Source organism: Hemiscyllium ocellatum, chromosome 13 (genome assembly GCF_020745735.1).
Source record: "Hemiscyllium ocellatum isolate sHemOce1 chromosome 13, sHemOce1.pat.X.cur, whole genome shotgun sequence".
NCBI lineage: Eukaryota > Metazoa > Chordata > Chondrichthyes > Orectolobiformes > Hemiscylliidae > Hemiscyllium > Hemiscyllium ocellatum.
Window position 1 is genome coordinate 29371601 of NC_083413.1, and position 24342 is coordinate 29395942.

Consider the following 24342-nt stretch of genomic DNA (forward strand, 5'->3'; position numbering starts at 1 on the left):
AAGCAATCAATGAATTGACAAGAACTTCCATCCTTAATCCTGGAAAAACCCTGGTAAACTTACAACTTTGTTTAATGAAGTCTGTAGGGTCTTAACAGTATACTAAGTTCATAAACAAGCTGTTATCTCTGAAATTGAATTTCAACTTTTTCCCTTGAAGTTAAAACTTTACCCATTTTAAAATTATTTTAACTTTGTTAGTAATATTTTAGCTTCAAACTAATTAATCATATGATTTGTGATCTGAAAATTTAAGTTAAAAGCAAAGGGATTCAGTGCTTTTAACTGTTCAGTTTGTTGTTTACTGTGCATGAAAATACTTCAATATGATTTTCTACTTGCTGTATTTGTTGGCATCATTGCTGGGGAATTCCAGTTCACAGAGATTACTAGATCTGTCTGGACAGTGGTGTTTGGGGTCATTGGGTAGTATTGCTATTTTATCACTGACCACAAAATTCCCCTGCTTAAGATCCACAGTTGATCTACAGTGCATTGTATCATATAGTAGATGGTGTTCCTTCAAAACATTGCTATATTCAAGGCCAACATGTCATTATGTAATAACTCTAGTTGTCAGAATTGTTTAATGACTTATCTTCCAATCACCATGAAATTTACAACGAGATACTGACTATGTATACAGGGATATTTTGACAACTTTATTGAGAATTTTGTTAAGTGATAGGCACACTGAATTATATACATTTGGTCAAATCTAGTTCTTAACAAATTAATTCAAAACTGCTTTTCAAAATAGCCAGCATAATATGTTTATCACATTTTACAATACTTATGATTTTTTTAACCACAGAAATAATTGGGGAAGGCGGCTTTAACTTTAAATATCATGGTCTAAATAACTGCATTTATTCAAAGTAAAACAAAACAAGTTGAGAAATAAGCAATTTAGATACAAATGAACATACCGATTTTTCTTTGTTACTGTAATCCATCAAGAATCTATTACGTTATTTCTATTGTTGGTGAATAACACTTTAAACAGGTCTGTATTGTGAAGTCTTTGATTAATTTTTATAGTTGTTGGTCAAGAGAAAGACATGGGTGCAGACACATAGAAAACCTTTGCAAGCAGCACGATCATCTGAGTATAAATTTTCACAGTAGCAAGGTGCAGAAAATGATTGGGAAATGGTTATAATCAGTGGTGGAGAACGGGCAGGTGTGAGATACATTATTTAAGGCAAATAACATTATTCACCTATGTATGGAAATGCCATTTATTTATTATTTTCTAATCTTGCGAAAAAGTCCAGATTAATGGGAATGTTATCAAAACTATGTTCTGTGCATTTAAAAAATAGTCATTCATGGGATGTGGTCATCACTGACTAGGCTAGCATTTATTGTGCCCATCCTGAATTGACCTTCAGAAGGTGGTTGTGATCTACCTTCATGAACTGCTGCATTTCTTGTGGTGTAGGGAAATCCACAGTGCTGTCAGGAAGGGAGTTTCAGGATCTTGATCAGTGACAAGAAAGGAACAGTGATATATTCCCAAGTCAGGATGCTGAGTGACCTGGAATGATATAGATCAACTTAATAATTCATATCAAGATCCATCTCATTGAGTGATGCTTGCTGTGCTTTGAGGGAAACCAATGGATCATGGGTGAAAAGAAAGATAAATATAAAGTTTGGGTCACAAGGAAATGCTAAGATATTGCTTATTACATTGCGCAAGTTGAATATAGCAACTCATAGAATCACAGAATCCCAACGGTGTGGAAGCAGGTAATTCAGTCCACACCATTGAGTTCATATCACTCATCTGAAGAGCATCCTACCCAGTTCCTCTGACCCCACATTTCCCACGGCTAATTCACCTAGTCTGCACATCGCTGGATGCTATGAGAAATTTAACATGGCTAATCCAACTAACCAGCACATCTTTGGACTGTGGGAGGAGACCACAGCACCTGATGAAAACACACGCAGATACAGTGAGAACATGCAAACTCCAAACAGACAGTCACCTGAGGGTGGAACCCAAGCCAGGTCCCTGGTCCTGTGAGGCAGCAATGCTAACTATTGAGCCACCATACTCACCATGCAGAGTTGATTCCTATTAAAGTAAATTCTAATGAGGATGACCCGGAAAAAGGATCTGTCATTGATCAAGAACTTGGAAGACTACCATTTAGGATTAATAATTCGACTGACCTAGCTCTTGCACAAGCCAGCAAGCATTTACTCAGCATCAAAAGTTTATATTCCTTTTGCCAATTCTAATAAGTTGCCATAGGGAATTAAATAGATCAATGTGTAATTAGTCAGCTATCTAGAAATTACTTGGAATTGCCATACAGCAAGACACAGCTAATTCTGTAACTGTAAATGCCCAATTATGGAAATTTTTTGTCTCCTCAACAGCAATGTATTTATATTCCACCTTCCATAGAGCTGTTTCTGTTAAGTCTTCTGGGTGATTGGTCTGTGACATCAAATAGTCAGAAATTCAAAGTTGTGCTTGTCACCTTCATTGAGAGGAAGATATTCCCTGAGGGACAGCTCAAGAAATGGCAACAATAAAATTAATTTTGTGATAAACTAATCTAAGCCAAGGATGAAGCATTGTTATGTTACTTCAGAATTAAAAAGTATTAATTCGGAATGTTTCAGTATTCTGTTGTGTATAGGATGTTTTGAAATCCTTTCCAAGCATCTTCCACCAGTCTCATGAAGAACGTTAAGTAAAGGACCCTCTCTGAACCATAGGACCGTAAGAACTAGGAACAGGAGTAGGCCATTTGGTCCCTCATTATGAATGCAATGGTATATTGAAGGACAGCTTAATGCTCTGTAAGCAGTACTGCTACTCAGCATCTCACTGCTACTCAGCAACTCCTTTCACTTGGCTCATCATGACTGAGAACCTGCTAACCAAGAACCTAGATGGCAATCATCATCCTAATATCACACTGTATAGCACCCATTGTGTCACCCTTGTCTCATTGGTAGTCTTCTGAGTCAGAAGGTTGAGTGTTCTGATTCTAGACTACAAAGAAGCATAGGTTGATAATTCAATGTGGTACTGAGTGGGTCGTATACATTCAGATGTATTAGTGAGATATGAAACCAAGTCCCTAAATGTTCATCCAAGTGTGTATAAAAGATCCCTCTGCATGATTTGAAAACGAATAGGAAAGTTTTCCCGTTATCATGGTCAATACCTACCATTCAATCAACATCACAAACAAAACATTGTCTGGTCGTGTGTCTCATTGCTGATATGTGATCAAATTAGATCAAATCAAATCAAATTTAATATGGCAGCGACTACAGTTCAAAAATACTTTATTGACTATAAACACTGAAACTGGGAAAAGTCTCACATAAATGCAAAGCCTTTTTCACAGTGGCAGACCATCACAAATGTGCTTTTATAGTGATGGAAATATTTGAAGATTTTGCAACAAAGCATTAGTCACTCACATGATGACATGTTGGTGATTCTTGTACCTGCTGTACCTGTCAATTTGAAGAACTCTCATGCAACAAAAGCACATCCTGTTATACTTTGAAAAATAACATTTCCATACTGTATTTCACTTTTGAAATGATTTTAGACAGTGAGAATAATGAGTTTCAAAACAACTTCAGTTGACTATTGCAGAGACATTGGACATCAGCTTAACTTATTTTGTTTTGCTACCACTGAAGTACAAGGTTCAGGAGAGCATCTACATGACGCTATCAGTTTCTTGGAGAGGAGTGAGTCACTCTTTGGAGTTGCAATTTTATTAAAATGACCTGCACTCAAAGGGAATTAATTCAAAACAAATCTGGTTTTTACTCCGAACCCTAAATTCACCATTAAAACCCCAACTGCATTTCCATGAAGTTTAGATTTGATTTGACCTGACCTGACCACTCCTCTCTGCCAGGTCCAAACCACAGCCCCATTCTGCTGGACATAACAACCACCCTTCCCATAAACCTGACCCTGCTACACACTACTGGATCCAAACCCTATCACTCAATCCTCCTTGGTACGACGCTGCCTGACCTGACACTAACCCAACCCCCTGGTCCAACCTGCCAGAAATGACACTTATCCCCCAGCACAACAACCACTGGAGCCAACACCCCTCAGCCCCAGACCCAAACTCCCACTGGGCCCGATCAAACCACTCCCTCTGCTCCCAACCTGATTTCAATACACCTGACACATCTCCCCATAACTCACCCCTGTAGGAACCAATATGGCACTCCCACTTCACCCCAATCCAATCCATATCAACCTGACCCTACAAAACCAATATCACTACCACTGACACAATCCCCTAACCTACCATAAGCACTCATCCACTTACTTTCCATTCTACCAACCTAGACCATTTGGCACCTTACCCATCTGGCACACTACCCTTGTATATACCTCTGGTAAGTGACCCTCCTCACTTCCCTGCTCTCAGTTACTGTCAAAGTGGCTTTGGGAACATTAACTCTTGAAACATGGGGCAAACCTTGGCTTGCAATGTTACTTCAACATTGAGAGCATTTCACCCTGGTTTCCTCTAATAGATATACCAGGGACAGGCCAGGATCTGAATGTTGGTCAGGACAACCATGACAGTAAAGTGGGTAATTTTAAAGAAGATTTATACAACAGGTTGAATCTGTTCTGAGGATGATCACAATTTCTGGGCCATTATCCAAGTGGGAGAAAGGGCAGTAGAAACATAAGACCATAAGACCATAAGACATAGGAGTGGAAGTAAGGCCATTCAGCCCATCGAGTCCACCCCGCCATTCAATCATGGCTGATGGGCATTTCAACTCCACTTACCCGCATTCTCCCCGTAGCCCTTAATTCCTCGAGACAACAAGAATTTATCAATCTCTGCCTTGAAGACATTCAGCGTCCCGGCCTCCACTACACTCTGCGGCAATGAATTCCACAGGCCCACCATTCTCTGGCTGAAGAAATGTCCCCGCATTTCTGTTCTGAATTGACCTCCTCTAATTTTAAGGCTGTGTCCATGGGTCCTAGTCTCCTCGCCTAACAGAAAAAATTTCCTAGCGTCCACCCTTTCCAAGCCATGTATTATCTTGTAAGCTTCTATTAAGTCTCGTCTTAATCTTCTAAACTCCAATGAATACAATCCCAGGATCCTCAGCCGTTCCTCATATGTTAGACCAACCATTCCAGGGATCATCTGTGTGAATCTCCGCTGGACACGTTCCAGTGCCAGTATGTCCTTCCCGAGGTGTGGGGACTAAAACTGGACACAGTACTCCAAATGGGGCCTAACCAGAGCTTTATAAAGTCTCAGTCGCACAACGGTGCTTTTATATTCCAACCCTCCTGAGATAAGTGACAACGTTGCATTCGCTTTCTTAATCACAGACTCAATCTGCATGTTTACCTTTAGAGAATCCTTGATTAGCACTCCCAGATCCCTTTGTACTTTGGCTTTACGAATTTTCTCACCGTTTAGAAAGTAGTCTATGCTTTTATTCTTTTTTCCAAAGTGCAAGACCACATATTTGCTCACGTTGAATTCCATCAGCCATTTCCTGGACCACTCTCCCAACCTGTCTAGATCCTTCTGCAGCCTCCCCACTTCCTCAGTACTACCTGCCTGTCCACCTAACTTCGTATCATCTGCAAACTTCGCTAAAATGACCCCAGTCCCTTCATCCAGAACCAGAACAGAAAGCACATTTAAGTAATTCAAATCTAAATCAAATCTTTCAGCAAATATTTTGGGATGCAGTAACAGGCCATTAGCTTCCACCTCTACTGGGTCTTCGTTACCTTATGGGTGGCTCTGCTGGAGACTTAACAGGTTCATCATGACTATGCAACAACTGCATTAATGTTGTATCATCTGTCCATCTGAATGAAGGAAGGCAAACAAGATAAAAACTGAGATCTCACCATGGTGTGCCATTGCTTATTATTATATAATTACATGTAAAACTTCAGGTCTTTCATTGTGTCACATTTGCACTCTTAAATGCAAGTCAACAAAATCATCTCTTTATGAATCATTTACCTGCTGGCTGTTATTGAACTAGACTCAGTATGCCATTCACCATCAACTTCTGGAAGTTTCCTTTCCACTGGTCTCTTTTCAGCCAGTACCTTAGTATCACAGGTTATCTTTGTCGGAAGGCATTCCTTGATATCTTCTCTTTGATCATCCTCTATATGAATTAAAGGGACTTCCCTCGGACAGCGGGACAACTGCTTTCTCTTCACAGTTGCCCAATCATTTGATGTGAAACACATCTTTTCAGTCACTACTTTTGCTTTCTCTAATTTGTGTTGGATGGGTGCCTCGCATCTTTTGTTTTTTGTTCCAGAGTCATGGGATGCATATCCAATGGAATCCTGCTTACTACTGATGGATAACTTGCCACATTGAACAGTATCTGAAACTATCCCAGTGGCATATTTTTCAACATGTGGCTGGCCTCCATTTGATGGCTGCTCAGCATTCTGACTGCTGGTGTCATCACAGATGATTTTATTCTTTCGCATTAGAGCCTCAATAGAATTTGACCAAGTTTCATTTATCAGCATATCAGTGATATGGTCAGTTTTGCACTTCTGATACAAACAAGAATCTGTTAAAGATTTATAGAGGTTAGTGGACAATGCTGTGTCTCCCATACGTATATCTAACGCATTCCTGCGATCATTTTGGGCAAAGCCATCAAAGGAATTTGCTTTCATGGGAGGAGTTACTGTTAATCTCTCCTCTGATGTTCGTCTATCTGGCATTGATGACTGCCTGAAACACATGATTGTTCTAGCAGATGGCACTTGCAATTCCTTGTTGTTTTTATTTTCTTTGCTTTCTTTATCCAGTTCCTGGAGCATGTATCTGTAAAACTCCTCTGTAATGCTTTCCGTACTAGATTGTTTTGAAAGACAGGATGCACTGACGCTAAGATGCCCATTTTTTCTGCATACCTGTTGGAGTGCCGCGTTTAAGATATTGCTAGCGTGCTTGCCAGCATAATAATCCAGCAGGAAATCAAATCCCCATCCTTCATTTTCCATTTGACTAACCATAAAGTTGGAAAATTCATCAGTGATACTCTCACAGCTTGACTGCTTGGAGATGGAACTGGCCCTGCTTATTGGCTGGCCAAGTTTAGCTATGGCACCCAGGGCAGCCCACGAACTGCTGGAATCAATGTCCTCTTCTGGAATGCTCTCATAACTGGAGGCCTTTCCCCTGCTCCACCTCTCACACAGCAACCTATTTCTGGTCAGGCCCAGACCTTGCTTCACAGAGTCAACCATGGCTAGTTCAGCCGAGTTTACTATTTTTCCAGGTGACTCATTAACAAAGTAGCTTATTGGCTCCAAGGCATCGTCAAAGTTCAACGATTCATCAACCACTCTGTTCATTAGTTTTTCCTTGAGCTCAGGTTGTTCCTGCGTTTTTCTTTTAATCTCACTAAGTCTGGGTGGCTTCAGTCTTTTGCCAACTGGAGAGATGCTTTGGGATTCTTTACTCCTCATGACTACTCTGGATGAGGATGACTGTGGAACTATGAAATTTTCAGGATCTCCTAGTCTTCTTTTCCAAGGACAAAACCATGGCTGCTTAGCATTTGTATTTTCAAGGCAAATAGCTGCCATCTCTGTCGCCATGGAAACAACTGTCTTAGATATCTGGTCAGCAAATCCATTTATTGAAAGGTTTGCTTCTGCTGATTGCATAACATGGAATGAAGATTTAGGTGGACTTAAGGCATTTTGGGCATTTATCAAAAGTAAGTTCTGTTCTCTCTCTGTCTGAGATTTGGTTCTCACCAATTCTCTGCTTTCTGCAAGCACATTACTATAACCACATGTTTGTGTTGGCATGGCATCATTACATCCCACATCTGTCTCATACATGCCGATAGAGGAACATAAACTTGTGTCTTTATCACATGTTTTCTGATGGTGTTGTGGTGTAACGTAATCGGTAGCACTGACAATCTTTGATCTCTGTTGGTCAGTCAAATTATGCATGTTGTTTGGACAGTCACTACCTCGTCTACTGCAAAACCACACAGAGTTCAGATTAACTTGTTGTGAAAAGCCTGATTCCTCAAATCCTTTTTTATTTGCGTTTGTAGAGTCTATTAGGCTCTCATGAACAGAAACAGCAGTGCTGGGTTGGCCAATGTCTTCGAAACTGTCATTATTATGATAATTCTGTGTAATCCCATCCTTCTGTTTGATAGTATTTTCCAAACCCTTCCAGCTGTTGGCTTCATCTTCTTGAAAGACCATGGAAGCATCATTACTTCTTATAATGTCCTTGATTTTTCTACAAGTGGAGTGCATTATGCTGAAGAGAACTTTATTTGTACTCTCAATAAACAAGCTGGTTGGATTCACACCTGAATGATTTTCTTTCACCAGGTTTGTTATTCCTACTTTTTTATTTGCTTCTTGGAAAGAATGTTTCAGAATTAAATCTGATATATTATGGGCAAAGTCATCCCTTGACAATTCCTCCCAGCGAGAGACTTTTGGATTCGTCTCTGTTTCTATTAACTTTTTGTCCATAGAATCCATGAGCTCACCAACAGTTTTATAGTGGTTTGGTTTTGCAAGAACAGTGGCTGCTTCTTTGAGCAATACCTCAGCAACGTTACAAGCAAATGTTTCGGCACAACTTCCAACACTCACACTACCCCGGAGAGTAACTGCAGGAAAGGTCTCAGCTGCAGATACGAAACCACTTGAAGTAGCAGAAAATCTGTTGTCTTGTTCATCAGTTAGTCCACCTGCAATTCCTATGGCACTGACCACTTGGGTGACACCATAGAGTGCTGAAGAGAATGAGAATTTCATTTCATCACATCTAGAACCATTTAATAATGTTCTGTTTTCATTCCTATTACAGGATAGATTGTCTGTATCATACAAGGCTCGGTCTAACTGCAGACTTTCAGCAACATAAGGGCTTGAAACAGTTCCTACAACACTGGCTGCACATACTAGTGCTACCTCCACAGAACTGGGAGGCAATTCACTTGTCTCAGAATTCTTATGGTCCATCACATGTTCCTGTACACAGGGTGGCGATTCACTCAAGGGACTTGAGTCCAGGTCTGATGCCATTGTTGGACTGAACTGTTCTTGCCATTCTGGAGTGTTCTCGCAGTTGTCTGGACTTTGTACAATAACGATTTTAGGAAGAACATTCCATGGACAAGGAGGGTTTGTTGTCTCTGCTTTGAGACTGCTGGTTGAAAGAGTATCATTGTTTTCTGCAGAGATGCTAACAGCAGCCTCTGTGGTAAAAGTACATTCTGATTGGGATAGTCTAATGAAGGCATCTTGCAAGACAGACTCTGCTAAGTTTGAGGCATATTCACCCTCCACATTTGGATTCTCCTCCATCGATGAAGAGACACTAAGTTTATCATCAGTGTTCTGTGTTTCAACAAACTCTGTTAGGGAGTTCCTCTGAAGATCCTCATTAATACATTCAGTTGTGCAATTTTTGTGTTCTTCCTCCAAACCATGTTCCCCAGAGACATTGCTGGGGAATGTTTCTTGTTGAGATTTTTCTTCTGGATTATGCCTGCTTATGTGCCCGTCCACAGTTACATAGCTGGTTTCACAGTAAAGGGTCTGTACAGTGTTTTGAGAGCTTGTCTCACTTGCATTCTGGGACACTGAAGTATCCTCTGGATTACATGTCCTTTGAAGAAATACATTGCCTTTGTTCTGTCGCATCTGCAAGAGGCCCTTAGTCTTTCCTCTAGTCTTTGTGGTATCTGTTGCTGGGTCTGAACCAATAATATTCAGAGGATCTGGAAGAAACAAATAAAATGTTAATTTTACCATATTGCTTGAATTTCTATATCATTCTTTGCCCTTTACAAGGCATTTTAATACAAAGATACACTTTGCAACTATTTCAATTTAATATAATAGGAGAAAGTGAGGACTGCAGATGCTAGAGATCAGAGCTGAAAAATGTGTTGCTGGAAAAGCGCAGGAAGAAGAAGGGCTTATGCCTGAAACGTTGATTCTCCTGCTCCTTTGATGCTGCCTGACCTGCTGCGCTTTTCCAGCAACACATTTTTTAATTTAATATAATACACAATATAACATTAAGCAAGCATTTGTCCGATTTGTTTTTTCTTATTCACCCTAGCCTCGAAAATATTAAAACTGTATCAATTTTATCATGGCCTCCAACGATTTCTTTAAGGATTGTCTATATTCTATTGACTTCAGTGTAAGATGTTGATGATGTCGAAGAACTCTTCCTTGGGAACTAAATGTAATATCTCCCAGTTTGCAGATGACACAAAGCTGGGGATAGGTGTGGAATTCTGCACCCCATTAACAACAGTAATACCAGAGACTGGGTTTATCAGTGGGTACTGGGGAAATGGGGAGATTTTATGTGGGAAGATAGAGAGAAAATCTGGCTTCCCAACCATCAACAATATACTCGATCTTCTAAAACTTGATTTACATAAAAGAAAAAAAAGCGTAAGAATTATTCATTGTAACGCACCATTTGCAAAAGGAATGTGCAAGTGTTTTTTGGTGTTCTGCAGAAGAGTCACAGCAGACTCGACACATTAACTCTAATTCTCTCACCACAGAGATGGCTATTTGTCCAGCAGTCTCTGTTTTGTTTCAGATTTCCAGCATCTGCATATATTGCTTTTATGCAACGTTTATTTACTGTGAGTTCTGTGAGTTGATGGTGGTGGCATGGTAACCTTGCTGGACTAGTAATCCAAAAGCTCAGGATCATGCTTTGTGGTGTGCATGTTTGAATCTCATAATGGGAGCAAAATTCAAATTCAAAATTTGGAATATAAAACTAGTCTCAGTAATGGAAACCATGACAATTGTCATTGACTGTTGCAAAAACCTACCTAGTTTACTAATGTCCTTTAGGGAGGGAAATTTGCCAAACTCAGTCTGGCCTACACGTGACTCGGGTTAAATAGCAAGTCTTAACTACATGTGAAATAGCTAGAACACTACACAGTTCATTCTTCATTATAAAATATTCAACAAGGTTCCTCACGGTAGACTGGTTAGCAAGGTTAGATCACATGGAATACAGGGAGGACTAGCCATTTGGATAAAGAACTAACTTGAAGGTAGAAGACAGAGGGTGGTTGTGGTGGAGGGTTGCCTTTCAGACTGGAGACCTGTGACCAGTGGTGTGCCACAGGGATCAGTGCTGGGTCCACTGTTTTTCATCATTTATATAAATGATTTGGATGTGAACATAGGAGATATAGTTAGTAAGTTTGGACATGACACCAAAATTGCAAGTGCATGGACAGCAAAGAAGGTTACCTCAGAGTACAACGGGATCTTGATCAGATGGGCCAGTAGGCTGAGGAGTGGCTGATAAGAGATTAACTTAGATAAATTGAGGTGCTGCATTTTGGATAGGCAAATCAAGGCAAAACCTCTACACTTAATGGTCAGGTCCTGGGGAGTGGTGCTGAACAAAGAGACCTTGGAGTGCAGGTTCATAGTTCCTTGAAAGTGAAGCCTCAAGTGGATAGGATAGTAAAGAAGGCATTTCGAATGCCTGCCTTTATTGGTCAGAGCACTTGGGAGGTCATGTTGCAGCTTACAGAACATTGGTTAGGCCACTTTTGGAATATTGTGTGTAGTTCTGGTCTCCCTCCTATAGGAAGGACATTGTGAAACTTGAAAGGGTTCAGAAAAAAATTATAATGGTGTTGCCAGGATTGGAGGGTTTGAGCTATTGGGAGAGGTTGAAAGGCTGGGGCTGTTTTCCTTGGAGGCTGAGGGGATGACCTCATAGGTGTTTATAAAATCATGAGGGGCATAGATAGGGTAAATAGACAATGTCTTTTCCCTGGATTAGGGGAGTCCAGAACTAGAGAGCATAGGTTTAGGGTGAAAGGAAAAAGATGTAAAACAGAACTAAGGTGCAACTTTTTCATGCAAAGTGTGGTGCGTGTATGGAATGAGCTACCAGAGGAGGTAGTGGAGGTTGGTACAATTACAACTTTTAAAAGGCATCTGGATTGTTATATGAATGGGAAGGGTTTAGAGGGATATGGACCAAGTGCTAGAAAATGGGACTAGATTAATTCAGGATACCTGATCTGCAAGGATGAGTTGTTTCCATGCTGTACATCTCTATGACTCTATAGTTAGGATGAACAAAATATACTGGCCTTGTCCGTGATGTTCATATCCCATTAAAAACTGAACATGTTCATTATGTGCTGCACTGTGCTGTAGGGTTAAGTGAGCAGAAAATTTTGTGCCAACTTGAGAAATATTGACTTCAAGTAAAACCTTACCACCTAAGACACTGTGAGCTTCATCCTCCTCATCATCGAAGTGCTCAGGGGCAGTCAGAAAGTCTTCTTCAATGGATGATACAGAACAATTGGTGTCATCGCCTGACTTGCAATTGGTGGTGCGCTGAAGATGTATTTTCTTTCCTTTAACGTAGTCCAAGCCAATCATACATTTATTTATTTCATAAATGACACAGGCTATATCATTCTTCTGGCACCTTCTGGCTGATTGAACTAAACAAACATCAGGGGGTCTGTCACACTGTGGGGGACAAGGGAAACATTCACCTAATAAATGATTAGGATGAAGACCCTAAAAATAGAATTTTATAAAGAAAAAAACAGAAAAAGCTTTGAAAACCAAATTGTGTAATTTTTATCTTTGTACACCTCAGTCCAACACCGGCATCTCTAAAACCCAAAACCAAATAGATCAGCTTAAAACAGGGAAAATTAAAAGCTGCATTATTTTACAAAGATTGACTGTGATTGTTGGCAGGTTTACAGGTGTACTCTGAATTTATGCTGTGATCCAGAATACTTATGTATGTTTGCTGGATGAAGGTTCATAGGCCCTAAGTCTTCATGAGGCTCTGGGGCACTAATCTAGCACAAGTTCACTAGGTATGCAGCAACACTGCAGGAAGACTTGCAGGAATCTGAAATATTGGATTCAAGTCCAGGCTGTGTTTCTGTAAGGTGTCTGGTTGTGGTAGAACATCTGTGGGCTGAATACATGCCCTCCGATATCAGAGTGAGCATGGATGGAGGAACGAATTTGAAATCAGGAATTTTGAAGAGCCTGGTTTCCATTTCACTACACTGAGTGCTCTGGTGCAAAGGTGAATTTCCATCCAGGTCTGTGGAATACTTGCTGGGATCCTTGCCAAGATTTGTGAGTAGAAATGCCCCTCAGCCCCTTCAGATAGGAAGATGGCTGAAAAAAAAAGCAAATGGGCAAATCATGTGTGTCAAAGCAATGCCACGTTCCCTCCCACCTGATGTGTGATCAACAGGTTCCAATGCCAGTGTAGGTGGCAATTAAATGCAGTCCAATGAGATTGCCAAGCCCTGACTCCAGAGATTGTGCTACAATCTGGAGAAGAGGCTATTAGTGCCTGTTCTACCACATTATTACTGATAAAGCAAGGTTGATTAATTTTGATCTTATTTTCCTCATTCGTAAAAAAAAGTATGTTGGATGTTAATGCCTCTTTTAGCATTTATTAAAAACACAAAATGCAATCTTTCCGAAATGTAGTATTATAAAGCTGACTTCTTTATTTCATATTTTAATTAATGAACATCCATAAATAGATTTTCTTTTGTGAAGCAATTAAATTGGATCATACCTGTTATAACTGAATTACTGATGTAAGTGACTACTGATGTAATAGGGGAAAATGTGTCCCTATTTGCTCATTTTAAAAATTTGATTTAATTATTTTAACCGAATACTGCACAGCCACTACAATAAGCAGTTACAGCAGGTTTTGACAATTCCAAATTAAAAATGCAAGCCAACTAATTAAAAACTGCTCACAAAATGTCATGAAAATGCTCTTTATCTGATTAAAACATAAAACTCTCTGGACACTGAAGTAGAAAGGTATTTCAAGAGATGGCGCTGTGACTAACGTTCTATTAACAGGTTTACTGTGTAGCATTTTATTTAATACACTTAACTAAGCAGAATATTCCATTGCAACAGTGTCATTAATTTGAAGAAATTTGGTGAAAATATACTGTTTTCATGAATCAAATAGGAAATCCAGAGGATCTATGTCACCTTGCTGTATCTTTGCAGCAGACCAGTAAATGGAAATGATTAAGCCATTTTAAGACAAGCTCAGTAATTATTATTAATGATCATTACTTCTCGTGTAACAGCTTCCATTTTTTCTTCCTCCTTATTCCAACTAATTGACAGAAACTTTCCAAAGACTTGAGTCTCATTCACTAAAAAGCAATCCATTTTTCTGTCAGTAGAGCATTCACAGATTGGACACAGACACAATCACATTATTGAATAAACCAGGCCAAGAGTAAGGATGTTTTTTCAATGAAAATCATAAGCTTCATACCTGGGAATCATCTGAATTGTCATAACAGCTTCCTGGAGAAATCAACCCACTCACAAGGATGAGTTCATTATCTTTCATTTGGCAGACATTTAAAGAATTGATAAGGTATGGAAGGTCAGGGGACACAGTAACTAATTTCTAGATAAAGTAAAACACAAACATAAGAAATTCATAATATTTGTTAATACATTGTAGGAGTGAGTTAGACCAGAAGGATAAGTAAATTCACAGGTGAATCTTGGACCAAATAAGTATTAGCATCTGCAGAATATTCCAGAAAGAGTCACAACAGTTTAAGAACAAAGCAGAATAGACAGATACTGATAAAAAAAGGGGCAAGAAGTACCAGAAAAAAATAGGATTAAATGATCCTTGAATGGGTGAATACGATATTAATCTTGTGACTACAATATATATCTTTTTGTGAAATGAGGTTAGAATTTGGCTGATGAAATAACTACATGACCAAAAATGGCATAAAGTTTCTGCCTTTTTCTGAATTCAGCAGATTGTTCATTTTAGCTAGAGTGAACTTGCCCTGCACACACTTGAACAAACAATCAAAAATCTGTATGGAAGATTCCTGTAACAATCATTAGATGCAACCATTTCAACATCAGCCATCCAATCAAGCATACCTTGGTCTGAGTTTCTTGATGGAATCTTCTCATAGTAGCAAATTTGTTGACAGTGAGACAGTAAGTGAACGTCACTTCTGTTCAGGAGTGGAATAGCTGAGCTTGGAGCAGCCCGTCCATTAGGATAGTTGAGGCATGCAGTGAATCATGTGGAGGGGGCAGAAAAGAGGGAAGCACTCCAACTATTACTGAATAGGGTCAGGAGTAATGATGCCATATTTAGGGGGCACCCAGCCAGGCATATTGTGAACATCACTCAGGCTCTTACAGTGGATACCTTGAGACAGTTGCAAAACTTTCTGCTATATACTCCTTCACCTCGGATAAACTCATCCTGCTGTCATTTACTGCTCAGGATCTCAGACCATGCATCCCACAATTCAAGGATGCAGTCCTGCAGGTATGGCTCAAGTTCAGGCCTCCTGCCTGAACAAAGGGCCTGGTTGGAGGCTGTGGCCATGTTCAAAATCATGGGCTCACTTTAGGACCTGCGCATGATGCCAAAGGAGGATTGATGATTTTCTCACTCTCCAGGGATGAATGGCATTGTCCAGTTGCAGTGAAGTGAAACAGGTAAGTTAATCAGGCAGTGTAAGTTAGTGAGTACAGAGGGATGTCACGCAGGATTCTGGATTGCAAGCTTCACCAGCAGACGTGAAGTGAAAGTATGGAAGTCATGGACGTGTACCAGGGATAGGGGTTTCAAGCATCCAAGGGCCCACACACAGAAGCTGATGTTAGCAGGCATATCAATAGAGTGATTATAGATCTACAGGGATGACATTCGAACAATCTGTCTCCAGGAGAAAGCTGTTCATAATCAGCGTGAGTGTGGGCACACCGATGGAGGAGTCCCTGATATATGCATGCTGATGCCCTTTGAGGAGGAGGCCATGGAATTTGCCAGGGAATACCGGGATTAGGTGCACACTGATAGAGAAACGAGGATCTCCAGACATCCAGTAAGGACACCTCTGGTGGTGTTCACAAATGGACAGACAAGAGTGATGTCTGAACCATTGCTGATAAAACGAATTGACCATCAGCCAATTCTTCATGCTCTACGCTGTAGGTTCTCACAGTGAAAGGGAGCCACAACCTTCCACTACCTTCACCTCCATCTCAAATACCACCTCACAGAGTGAAGACTCAGATACCTTAGACGAGGCATTCCCTGGCCCCCTCAATCAGCACAGAGATGTTCATCACATTTGGGACTAGGCTTGGGGTTACAACATAGTGAACACATCGCAGGCACGTACCTGGAGCTGACAGAGGATATGAAAATGAGATCTTTGACACTTGGAGGACTGAAAACCAGGCACACTTTGAGTGCCATGCAGATGATGAGCCTCTGAATTCTACCAAAAGAGACCTGTTTATGAGGCAGAGGAACATCTAACAGAAATGCCAGAGCCCATAAAGAGATACACTACTCTTTTACCTCACCAATCACAGTGAGTCTCCAGCAGAACAGCCTAGGATAGCGATCTACATCTGTGCAGGAGACTCTCAGCAGGCCCAAGCCCTCTCAGCACTGGCTCATCAGTAGATCCCTATCAAAGCCAGCTTAGTGACTTGTAGCAACAAAAATAACAAGAAATTACATTGGCACAAATGCAGCACAGATGTCTAATCAATGCATACGTAATCTCATTGATAAATATATGATTCATTTCATTTTGTTCATGAACGATGTAGTTTCATTATGTTGCTCATTGTTGCATTGAAGATTTCTCTCAGTTTCTGATGATCCATCCTTGCAGATGCACCATTTATGGTTGTGGCATCTCTAGGTATCATTTTATGACACTAAGCATTCAGCCATGGCCATCACTTGCAAAGCCGGGGGCTTGGGATGCAACCAACAGACAATGTTCATCAGCTTCTCTTTGATGTGAGGTTGCAGTCCAAGTAGTCTTGAAAGCCAAGTCATTGCAATCTTGTTGGTGGCCACAAGACATTACCCTCATCTGAAGAATGTGTCACTGAGACATGTGTAACTCCTTCTGAAGTACCAAGTGCATGCATTTTCTAAACTAGCAGGCACAAGTAGGCTTGCCTGTGTCAATGTTGAAAATGTGTTGCTGGTTAAAGCACAGCAGGTCAGGCAGCATCCAAGGAATAGGAAATTCGACGTTTCGGGCATAAGCCCTTCATCAGGAATGACCTGCGGCGTTTTCCTTCCAGGTGCCAGAGGCCATAGGTGGACACTATTATACAGGTGGTGTTCTGGTTTTGTTAACAATGACGTGACAATTCTTTCTAGCACTAGGCTGCGTTTTATGTCACAGGACCACAATACTAGCAGTGTTAAGGTGAAAACATCAACTTTAAAACAGCCAAAGTAAAAATACAATGAGATAAAACAAAGATTTCTGCACCCACAGAGAATCCTGGGCTCCTATAGTTATTGTAGTGCCTCACTCTGCCTAGAATCCCTTGGCAATGAAGGTGCTATGGCCCTGTCTCCCATGTTGCACCATTGTTCTGGCACCTTCCACTGCAATCCACACCATGTGGCCGGTCATCAATAACATGATTTTCACTTGCCCCTTGAGTGGGAAGAGAGTTGGCCTCTTGATCTTCCCCTCGCATATTCCACCACGCCCCCAGCCTCAAACACACTTTGCTCACTGATGTCGTGCAACATGCAGATCACATTTACCCTGGAACCTCTTTCTGGGCAAGTACTCCAGTGCTCCACCTGAGCGGGCAACACAGCAGAACCTCCTGTTTAGCAGTTCCATAGTCTGTGCTGTGGGATTCCTTGGGGAAGCACATGTGGTAATGTATCTCTCCCGGCCTGCACTTTGCCAGTTCTGCACTACTGTCAATGGCTAGGCTCAGGATGGGTATCCCCTAACAGAAGGGGGGGCAATCCTGCAGCTGATAGGGGAGAACAAACATTTGTGATACTTGTATGTTAGTTAGGATGTATGATTTGCAAAAGCTCTATAGGTAATTTAGACACACCAGAATAGATTTCAATACTCAGAGAACAGCTGTCTGTTCACAGTGTGAAATCACTTTCAGTTTATGGATGTTTCTGGCTAATCACAGGGTGCTCTGGGCACTACTTGTCAAGAAATGCCAAACTGTTCCACTGTCATGTCCTTAATTATAGATTCCAGCAATTCCCTATAACTAACATTAAGCTGACTGGTGTTTTGGGTTTTTTGTGTGCAGTCAATTGCCGTTGTGGAAATCCTGTGATAGCAGATAAATCGGACATCTCTGATGCCTTGATCTCTAGGCCTGTGGTGAAACTTCAATTCATCTGCTCTTCTGAACAGGGCATTGTGACCTTGATGATGTATTTACAACCGACAGAGATATTCCACATATGTCCAAGTGAAGCTTTGGAAAGAGAGTCAATATTTAAGAAGACCATCACCATGGTGATTTGTAATGCAACTGGCACTAGATTGTTCTGGCGAACACAGGTTTTCCAAGAGGAGCAATCAAAACTGAGCAACAGTCACCCATCTCCACTCAGCCATCTCCAATACTGTCTCCCTCACATCTCCAGATAGTTGCATTGCTTGCTGTAAATGCTTTATGTCATCTTGACAACATATAACCCTATCCAACTTTGTGTAATCAGTAAAATTTAGCCACCATACAATTGATCCCTTCAGCCAAGTCATTGATACACATTATCAACAGTTGAGGCCTCAGCACTGATCCTTGCAGTACTCCATTTGTAACTTCTTGCCAACCCAAAAATGATTTGTTTCTTCCTTTAGCATGATCACTTATTTTGATAAGTCACCTTTGATGTTTAGCAACATTGAATGCCTTTTAGAAATCCATATACACCACATCCTACATTTCCCTTTGTCTACTCTGTGTGTTACATCCTCAAGGCATTCTGTAACGAAGGTGATGCAGTCCTTGGCTTTTTTTCTAGAGAGGTCGCAAATGACACATACTCCAAAAAGTCTGGAGGTCGAAGGGTTTTAGGGCCATTTTGATAATAACTAACAGATACTGCCTCAGACAGAGGCTTTCAAGTTTAAAAACTGCTTGTACAATGAATGGGATGTGGCCAGTTCTCCTGGTTCAGCTTCCCTCTGGTTTGGTTTGGTTTGATTTGCTTTTAGCGGGAGTGTGAAAAAAGGTTGTTGGACCCACAGAAGTAGGTTCAAGCTGGTACTCTCTATCTCTGACTTCTATCTTGTAAGGACTTGTGTTTGATGTTACCTTTTGTGCCAACGGATGTTTATGGGGATTGTTGCAAGTATTTGGAACAGCATAATTAAGTTAGGATGATCTGTTGGTTTTTGGATAGGTTGTTATTCTATATTCTGTTCTCTCTTGTTCATGTTTTATTCAATAAACCAGTTGATTCTTTCCTGAAATATCCACTCTACACCTGCTTAAAACAACTAGCAAATTTAGGGGCTGGGCTACCTTCTTGTAATGTTTTGAGGCAGCTGGCCTGGTCCATAACAATTCTAATAAATTAATTAAATTAAATGTCTCTTCCACAAAAATCATGCTGCAATCAAGAAAAGACAAAATGTTCCACTGTCACCTCCTTAATCATGGATTCCAGCAATTCCCCACAACTAATGTTAAGCTGACTGGTGTTTTGGGTTTTTGTCTTTCTCCTTTCTTCAATGGAAATAACACATTAGTCAATGCATCTACTATCTCAGCGCCCAGTTGTTTTAGGACTCTACCAATTACTCTTGGATATAGGAGTCCTGTTCGACCTTAAGTCTTTATCGTTTACTCAATCACTTTTCCTGAAAGATAGTGATTATTTTAAATTTCTTCCTCTCTTTTCTCTCTTGAATTCCAATAATTCCTGGACATGCAATCAATATGAAGTCTATCTTTCTGACTTTACCACTTGCAAGTTTGCCATGTGTTGCTGTATTTACTTATAGCGCTTTGGTTTATAGTGACCTTTGGATTGCTCAGATTACATTTCAGCTTCTATTTTCTTTCCACAAATAAATAATTAGGGGAACCTTTTAATGTAATGCAATGATGTGTGAAATTGCTATTAATTGATTTTATGTAAGAGTTCCTTCAGGGCTCTTGTTGTGCAATGGTAGTGTCTTTTGCCCAAGTCCAAATTGCACCTGCTCCTGAGGGATACTTTAACATATCTAAATGGGTGGATTAAAAGTAAGAGCAGGAATTCCTGCAATACTACCATGCCAACTATTGTGTGCTGATTTAGCAGAGAGAGGAACACATTTTCTACAATCATATCCAGATTCTTGCAGAGAATCCCTGCAGTGGTAATCATTAACCCTTTCTCTGATATCAGATGACATTGGTCTGGTATCTTCTGCTTTAATTTACAATTTCAGAACTATGCAGGATTAAATGAATTAAGTTAATTTCATTCATGAATAATATACACAGGGTAAAAAATATAGTTAGTAGCAAGTTGACAAGTGATTGCTAACACTTTAGTTCTGGCTTTCTCTTAGGTCTTGATTTAAGTACATAAATAGTTCATGTAGTTCTCTTGATTATTTTAATTAAATTGTTTAATTTCTTAACATATGTACACTGCATTTTCTAAAATTACAGATGGGAAATTCAGCCAGATGTGCACATTCCTAGACAGGTATCCCAGAATCATTTCTGTTCCTAGATTTTTATTTTACGTGCATAATTTTACCCCAGTTACTTTACCTGTTGGAGTTCTTTACTATTGCTCTTTGCATCCACTCCATCAAGATTTACAAAACAGATCTAGAGAAAACAAACAACAGAATTCAACTTAAGACCATTCATAGTCAAAGTTTATCAAAGAGAATAGAGTATTCAGCTATCAGGCCAGGTACTTACAGCAAAGCTTTCTAATTGGGACTGAGCTGTGAGTGGGCAGATCATGGTATGTCTGAGCTTACTGCAGCTGTCATGGGTGACTCTGGGAGCGTGGGAGGAACAAGCTAACTAATCACCAAAACTGAGACTTTACAACTGAACTGTGTGCATAGTTTCAGAAAGGATGTGTTTTACTGCTTCAAGCTATGTAACACATGGACCTGAAATGCCCTTATGACAGGTGAAGCTTCCTGCTGGGAGTTCAAATGCAATAGTAACAAAAACATGTTCATTTACAGAAATTGTGGTGGAGATTTCAAAGACAGCATGTTCGATGGTATTCAGTACATCACCAAAATCAGACACTTCAAAATCAGGGGCTTTTGCAACACATTGCATCATTTTACTGGGAGCTGCTGTACATACTTACCACTTTTGCCCGTTCTGATATAACACACTTGTCCCACTCAATGGGTCTGGTGTAATTCAGACACTTGCCTGAATCTGCAAAATTTGTGGGGTGTGGGCTTTAAAAAATCAAATGAATTATTTGTGAAACTACACAATAAATTTTTAATAGTGGGAATTAAATTCTGGATCTACTGATATACATCCACAAAGACTGACAAACATAGATTTTCATGTATTAACATAGTAGTCTCCTCAAAAGTTTCATATTACACTATCTAATTCTGTAACAGTTCTATAAATTTCATTTGGCTATTCCAAAACAGCTTTGCAGGAAATTAAATCAAAAACTATAACTTAATCCAGCCCACTCTATCATAATGATACTTGATTGTACAGATTATGCATAATATTATCCACTAACTGTTGCAGCAGGAACACCATTATAACATATGAGCCATGTTACATAAGTATAATGTGAATTTCTTCTGGTGCATATCTGATCTGCCACTGCTTGATAGGATTTTGCCTTCAGTAGACAAATGTTTTACTTGACAAGGCAATATTTACATTAGTGCATGTAAAATAAGCACAAGATGCGGGCAACACAGCAATGAAGGCTTTAGCAGCCATTTATTACTGTGGGTGAAAATATTGCAGTCACAGGTACTTAGTGCCTGGACCAACACTGAGCTATTTGATTACAAATAGTAACATGCTACATCAGTGTGTCATGCTTCAAGTGGCTCCAGGTTAAGATGGAATCAACTGATATACTATGTTACAGTGATGATATCATAAGCATACCTCTTAAAGCTCATACCTCTTATAATTCATACTAACTGAAAGCAGACACCACATCTTGGTTTTAGCAAAAATGAAGCAGATTTACTTGGTTGTACATAGCTACATATTATCAATTCAATAATTATATCACCAGATAAAAAATGGATTTCACAAGATTGACAATTCAAAATTCTACGTGATGCTTTGGAGGCTTAACAACTCATCTGATCTGGTAATCGAATACCTGGAGAGTTCCGTGTTGGGCTCAGTTGGTTTTGGTTGACTACTTGCTTGTCCTGCTCCCAGTTGCTGTCACTGTACAAAATCTCATGGAATCACTATTGAAGCAGTCTTCGTTGTTCTTTTTATGCATAATTGGTGTGTCATAATTAGTTGAAGCTGGCTTCTGTTCTTTTATAAGTGGGCCCATGATTTGTAATAACTTCATGCAATCTGGGTTGGTTGAAAATCTGACCAATACCTGGACACCAGCAAAGGTTTCTGACTGGATTTCTGACTCTGGTGCACAATTGTGGAAATTCTGTATTTGCTTACTTATTGTGCATCCCTTTCATTTCTCTGTCCTTGAAGAAGAATGACATGTGTCTCAATGATCGAAAAACTGGTTGCTTGGCTAGGTCACTGGCGTTTGTTTTTCAAGCGAATGGTACTTCCTTCTGCATTTGGAATATTTCTCCAATATTCCAACAGTGGCCTAATCAATGTCCTGTACAGCCGCAACATGACCTCCCAACTCCTGTAGTACTCAATACTCTGACCAATAAAGGAAAGCATACCAAACGCCCTCTGCATTATCCTATCTACCTGCGACTCTACTTTCAAGGAACCAAGAACCTGCACATATTGTGCTGTGAGACAGTCTTCAATAGGTTGCACCATGGAGTGCCACTTGCTGAGGATGTGCTTTTCAGGATGATTCATGGTAATGGGTTGGCATCAGTCCTTGTATTGATTTTAGCTTTTAGGGTGTGTCATTTTAGCACCTATGGAATTAATAGCATTAAAAGCTTCTGATGACCTTACATGAGGAGTGTGAGATTAATAGTACGAAGAGCTTGGGCATCTTGTGAAAGTTATCTTTTGCCTGTTTGCACTTCATCAAAATGCTTGCATTTGTGTACGTTCCTAACATTTCCTTGTTGCCAGTGTTTCGATGTTGTGCCATTATGTTGGTCACTTTTATTTTCTGGAGTCTGGCTTGGTCTTTGAAACCAGATTTCCTGCAAATGCATACCATAAGACATTAAGAAATAGGAGCAGAAATTAGGCCTTTCAGCCAATTAAGTCTGTTCTGCCATTCAATCAAGGCTAATAGTTTCTCAGCCTAACCATCACACCTTCTTCCCGCACCCTTTGATTCCCTTAACAATCAAGAAGCTATCTATCTCTGTCTTAAATATACTCAATGACTGACGTCCACAGTCTCCTGTGGCAGTGAATTCTATAGATTCACTACTCTCTGGCTGAAGACTTTTCTCCTCATCTCCGTTCTACAGGGTCCTCCCCTTACTATAAGGTTGTGCCCTCGGGCCCTAATCTCTTCTTCTCATGGAATAGTACCAAATATCTTCCGGTACCACATTTTTCCGATCTGAAGAAAAGTTGGACAGCTGTTGGGAAAGTGTGACTAGCCACATCTGCTACACACCTTGTTCATTTGGTGTATTTTGCTGATCTCTGCAATAGCACTGGCTAGACCTGAAACATGTAATTGTCATTGATCTGCCACTATAATTTATTGTTGACATCCACCTTCAAGCAAGGCATCAATGGTTTTGCTGTTTTCCTCACTTAGAAGATATTCCCCACACTTAATGGTAAGGTCCGAGGGAGTGTGGCTGAACAAAGACAACTTGGAGTGCAGTTTCATAGCTCCTTGAAAGTGGAGTCGCAGGTAGATAGGACAGTGAAGAAGGCGTTTGGTATGCTTTCCTTTATTGGCCAGAGCATTGAGTATAGGAGTTGGGAGGTCATGTTGTGGCTGTACAGGATGTTGGTTAGGAGAAACAGTGAGGTCTGCAGATGCTGGAGATCAGAGTTGAGAGTGTGTTGCTGGAAAAGCACAGTAGGTCAGGCACCATTCAAGGAGCAGGAGCATTGATGTTTCGGGCCGGAGCCCTTCATCAGGATGTTGGTTAGGCCACTTTTGGAATATTGCATGCAATTCTAGTCTCCTTCCAATCGGAAAGCTGTTGTGAAACTTGAGAGGGTTCAGAAAAGATTTACAAAAATGTGGCCAGGGTTGGAGGATTTGAACAATCGGGAAAGGCTGAATAAGCTGGGACTATATTCCCTGG

At 40.3% G+C, this 24342-nt stretch overlaps 1 protein-coding gene across 1 annotated transcript in view; it reads right to left on the bottom strand.

The window, feature by feature from the left end:
- Nucleotides 1-24342, bottom strand: part of sphkap (SPHK1 interactor, AKAP domain containing) — an 89968-nt gene that overhangs the window by 17278 nt on the left and 48348 nt on the right. The window contains exons 3-7 of the mRNA XM_060834430.1: nucleotides 20696-20755; nucleotides 14397-14534; nucleotides 12313-12574; nucleotides 6027-9804; nucleotides 5786-5866 (exon numbers count right to left, since the gene is read on the bottom strand). Coding sequence (XP_060690413.1) covers nucleotides 5786-5866; nucleotides 6027-9804; nucleotides 12313-12574; nucleotides 14397-14534; nucleotides 20696-20755 — 4319 coding nt within the window. The remainder of the gene's footprint in view (nucleotides 1-5785; nucleotides 5867-6026; nucleotides 9805-12312; nucleotides 12575-14396; nucleotides 14535-20695; nucleotides 20756-24342) is intronic.